At 38.8% G+C, this 5,416-nt stretch overlaps 1 protein-coding gene across 9 annotated transcripts in view; it reads right to left on the bottom strand.

Moving 5' to 3' along the window:
* The window catches only part of Rbms3 (RNA binding motif single stranded interacting protein 3), a 726,581-nt gene that overhangs the window by 118,940 nt on the left and 602,225 nt on the right, over positions 1-5,416 (bottom strand). For all 9 annotated transcript variants that reach the window (XM_023718499.1, XM_023718500.1, XM_004634210.3 and 6 more), the window contains one exon: positions 4,314-4,360. In XM_023718499.1, the coding sequence (XP_023574267.1) occupies positions 4,314-4,360 (47 nt within the window). The remainder of the gene's footprint in view (positions 1-4,313; positions 4,361-5,416) is intronic.

The raw sequence follows: 5,416 nt of genomic DNA, 5'->3' as shown, positions 1-5,416 counted from the left end.
CTTTCTTTCTTTCTTTCTTTCTTTTTTGTGGAACTGGGATTGAACTCAGGCCCTTGCGCTTGCCAGGGAAGCGCATATTCCACTAAGCCATCTCCCCGGCCCTCACCACAATAATTTGAAACAGTATTACAGATAGAAATTTTAAAAAGGAAAGTGTTTGTTGATCTCTTCTAAATCAGCACAGTGCTAACTTGGTTGGAGTGAGCTGCTGCTGTACCTTTGGCCTGGCCTCCTCCCTGCAGTAATACTTCTTTTTCGATTAGGCATCTTCTGTCTGAGTTGGATTTGATGGTGAGATCAAATAGAGCAATACAACAGGGAGTGGCAAACATTTTTTTGTTCATTAACGTATTTCATCTGCAAAGCAAGTTATCCAAATGAGTGTCCACACCTCTAGGCGCTGCCACTGTTTACTCAAGGGGGCAGTATGCTGAGAAAATATGAGCAGTTATTCTGACATCTTTCCTGCGTAGGCACGGTTGCTTTGTTAATACGCTATTAATGGCTTGTTATCATACAAAATGAAATAAGCTAAACATTTACAACTATTTTATGTAAGAAGTAACAAATAAATATAATTATTTAGCTGCAATCTTTCTATTCTTTTCAATTTCTCCATAATCTATGATATGTAAGTCTTTTTGTCACCAATATACAATGGGTAGTCTGCCATGTCCAAAATTCCATCCTTAACTCATAGGTAGTTTTCTTGCTTTGGGTGAAACTGAATGTTGTATTTCTAGGAAAGCAGGTTAAGATGTCACCCCGGCCAGGCTGGACTGTTGGCTGGGAAGGGAAGGGGCTGTTCTGATGTGCGCTTGACAGAACCAGGCAGGTATCTGCTATTATACTTCCTGTGCGTGATTTGCCAGCCACAGTCCTGTGTTACACCATCTTAAAGAGAATAAGACCTGGTGTGTGTCTTCAGTGTGGTGCCCATTCTGCAGGGGCACAGATGCACATGTCTGTATTGTACAATAAAAAGCCTGTCAAATGTAAAATGGAAATAATAAGCAGTAAAAATAATACCAATATTACAATAATGATTGTGTTATACCAGACGAGGTTCACTTAATCCTTACAACACTGTAATAAGGAGCCCCAATAATATTGTCTCTCTTTCACAAAGGAGGCACCTAAACTACAGGTAACATCCATTGTCTCCCATGAGGGAGATGACAGGATCTGGATGCCATCGTGCAAGGATAGAGCCTGGTTCTGGATCCCGACTTCTTCATTGTGTGCACTATGTTTCTTACGACTGTATACTTACCTCTGCATGGCATGCTTTGATGATGGTCCTTTTAAAAAAAATCATTTATTTGTTTATTTGGTATAGGGTCTCACCATGCAGCTCAGACTCATAGTCATCCTCCTATTTCAGTCTCACCAGAGCTGGGATTACAGACCTGTGCTACCACGCCTGGTTTCAGGGCTGCATGGTGCTCCAGGGGTTCCGGGTCTGCATGGCCTGTGGTACTAAGGATAGAACCAGGGTCTTGCACTTGACAGGCAGGTGCTTAGACTGCCAAGTTATCCCCCAGCCTCTTTGATGATGTTCTTGAAATTTATTTTTTTTAAATTTTGTGCGTGTGTGATGAAGAGTAGGTGTCACCTTGTCTGAACTCAGGTGGAAAGAATTCCCTTTATTAAAGAGAGTGTCCAGTGGGATGTTCACATTATATAAAGTTCAGTTCAGCTGCACTAAAAACACTTAGGGTGATATGTCTGCTATAAAGGGGAATCTGAGTCGTTCACTAGCTAGAAAATAGCACATAATACCTTGAACAAGATAGAGAGGTGACTCATGCGATTACACATACTTTTAAATATACTTAAAAGGCAATGGAAAACTGTCCAGAGGAAGGTGATACTAGAGGTAGGTAAAAGAGGGCTCAGTAGAGGTAAGAACTATGATTAAATGAAATCAGTCAGTAGGAGGGAAGAAGGACTGGGATGAAGATAAAGTGCAGATGCTGAAGGAACAAAAGTATTTTGTTCATGAAAAGTCTAGAAGAACCCAAAAAATTTGAGTTTATAGCGCAAGTGCCTATGGAATTAATTTTTTAAGCAGCAAAACAAGGCAATACATGTTGATGTGCTCTTGCTTTGAATTAGTGTGTTAGGCATTGTGGTCTTGAGGAGAATGGCTTCAGTGTGGGAAACCCTAAGATACCAGCTAACAGCAGTGTGGGTAAGAGCGACAGTCAGTTCTGAGCGAGAAGGACAGCCTGTGTGTCTCCCGCTCACAGGGTGAGGGAAGTGGGCGCAACATGTAGAAATAATGGTGGGTAAAGATGAAGCCTTGTGAAAAATTGAACAAAAGTGTGTAGAATAGGAGGTATCAGAAGAGAAGACTGCAAAGGCAGTGAGGAGAAGGAAGGAGAAAGAACACTAGTACAAATTTCAAAACAAAATAAATGGTAGCAACCAAAAGCCAAACAGGAAGATTTCACATATGTATGGGCTGAATGCTTCAGTTGCAAGTACCAGTCAGAACTGGGCTGTACTAATCTGTACATGGTACTGGTCCAATTTCATGTCTTACCCTTCAGATTAGGAGATAAAACTTTAACATTTTTTCCTTTAGCTTTTTTGTTTTAATTTAGGCTGAGTAACTAGAAAATGATGCCCTCAGGGAACTTTAAATTTTGTATTACTGGATGTCTGGCTAAAGCACTAGGTTTCTTACCATTGCCCCCCAACTCTAGTTCTCCTCTTCCAGCTAATCATTCTTGTCCTGGTGAGTCTGATAAGTCAAGTGCGTTTCTGTATTTTATTTCCTTGACTTACTGCTAATAGCAGCTTCAGTCCTTCTATCATAAATGTTTCAGAGCCATTTTTGTTTCTCTTTTGCCACCAGTTGTCATGTCTAGTTAGTTATTAAAAGCTGTCCGAGCTCAGCAGAACATTGTTTCAAAACATTCTTGGCCTCTTCCAAACACCTGAACATCTTTTCTCTGTGCTCATTGTGAATAAATAGTTAAAACCTTTAAAGTTAATTAATTTCTATTTCTATAATAGAAAACATAGGAAAGCAAAGACAAAGCCTATTTTACTTTTCCCTTCTCTATCCTTAATGGAGTGCATTAAGCAGAAAACTTTTAGACAGTCATTTGCTTATATAGGAATGAATCAAATGAACCAAAAGAAAAGGATTAGACTCCTACCCTAGTCTACTTGCAGTGACATTGTTTAAGGAAAGGAGCCTTTCAGATTCTTTATGGGAAACACCTTGTGGTATACATTGCCTCGTAGATCTATTTCATAGCACACTCACTAGCTGCTCATTGCAGAAATAGATAAATAAGGGACAGAAAGACAAAAATCAGAAGCAATTATTATAGCATCTTCCACACCCCAAAAATTTTCATTACAGGTCACTGACCAAAAAGAAAAATGGAATTAAACTCATTCCACACTCTATATTGATCTTCAATGAGACTTTCATCATGATTTAATCTTTAACGAGACTAAAAGACAGCAGAGAGAAAGTCACCTGGGAAACCCACCATCAAGGGCTGTTAAAAGCAAGCAAGTGGCAAACAATTATTGTCAGACACAAGATAGCCAAAGAATGAATGAATAAATAAATAAATAAATGTGAGAGAAAAAGTTTCAGCTACAAATATTTAGATTTCATGATTTTTTTTTTTTCGGAACGGGCATTGAACTCAGGCCCTTGCACTTGCCAGGCAAGTGCTTATTCTACTGAGTCATCTCCCCAGCCCTTCATGATATTTTAGAAAAGCCAGACCACATAGTTTACAAGAGGAATTCAAAACTAAGTAATAGGCTACAACTTTCCCTATGCTAATTTCAATGAAGAAGGAAGATATAATCACCTCAGTTACTGCCTTGATTTCTGATCATGAATATTGTACTGAACACCAGAAAGAAAGCTGAAAACATTAGCAACATAGAATGTAACCTGGGAGCACAATAGAAATTATTAAAAGCTCTTTTCTCTGGTGATTTGCAAAGGCAATACTTTTGCCCTGAAGAAATACAGATAATTCTCCCAGCTGAACTTTTTGTATTTTCTCTTCACTTGCAGTTCTTTGGGCTGCCTCGTTTTGGGCAGGGGCCTGGGAGAAGGAGAAACAGAGGGCAAGGGAGAGCGAGGAACTTCATTTTGACAGATGGGAGACTCCTTTGTGGGAAGGACATAATTAAGATGGTGACAAAAAAAGTTTAGCTTAACATTTTGGTTTTAAAATATTACCCAAAAGAAAATGTATTAGAACATTTTTCTTTGGTATTGATTCAGAGATCTCTGGACAATTAAAACTGAAAATATATGGTCTACTTACCCATTCTGTATGGCAGCTGTGGGGTCATAGGTCAGAGCCATGCCAGCCTGTATGTGGAGAAAGGGGAGAAGAGAGATTTCAACATTTTAACTGTGATAGAATATCATATATATATATATATATATATATATATATATATATATATATAGTATTTTCCACTTCACAAACTAATCCACCAGTGAGGTGGGAGCTTATATAACAGATCTTGACAAAACCAGGAACTGTGGAATTTGGATAGTTTCAATTCATGCTTCACAAACCATCCACTGTTTAATGTCCTTATAATTTCTCACTACTGGACCAGAGATTTAGCTCGGTTGCACAGCACTTACTTGGCAAGCACAAGGTCTTAAATTTTATTCCTGCTACCAAAATAATAATAGCAATCATAATAATAATCATCATAATAATTTCTCACTATTGTCAAGAACAATAATTGTGCACCTCATGGAATGATAAAAGGTAGAAGTAAGTTTTGCAGTTGGGATAAAAATAAAAGCTACTTAAAATTTATTAGACCTTATAAGAGGAACTATTAGGAAATATTTATTTTAAGACAGAGCCCGTGCTCCAGTGGTATAGGTAATGACTTACACAGGGCTTCTTCAGTACTGCTAGTACTTATCCTACTAAGACAGGTAGAAATTGGAAGTCATTCACATGTGATGGAACTTTTAGGCCACATGGTTAATGTTAGGTGACAGTTTTGTTCTAATAATATGGACACCTCTGCTCCTCTAACTGGCAGTAGTTCCAGAACAGAACAGAACTTGCTACTTGCTGATTCACAGCCACCTGCCTCTTGTACACCAGCACATTGGAACCTTACAACCACACTACAAAGTAGGCAAGGGAAAGAGTTTTCCTTTTTATAAATAATGACACCAAATGTGTTTGTAGGTAGAAATAGATTTTAATGCAGGTTTTCGGTGGTGGGCTCATTTTCACTCCTTTGTTGTGACACTGGCCTAGGGTTTGATGAGCCCAAATATTATGTCCACTAAGGTGGAATAAATGAGAAAGTTCTCTGTGACTCTAGGAGCACTTCCCTCCTTCCATCCCCCCTCTCTCCTCTCTCCTCTCTCTCTCTCTCTCTCTCTCTC

This window comes from Octodon degus, unplaced genomic scaffold, assembly GCF_000260255.1.
Source record: "Octodon degus isolate 3935 unplaced genomic scaffold, OctDeg1.0 scaffold00059, whole genome shotgun sequence".
Taxonomy (NCBI): domain Eukaryota; kingdom Metazoa; phylum Chordata; class Mammalia; order Rodentia; family Octodontidae; genus Octodon; species Octodon degus.
Note: the sequence above shows the minus strand (reverse complement) of the source record. Positions and strands in the feature narration are given on the sequence as shown.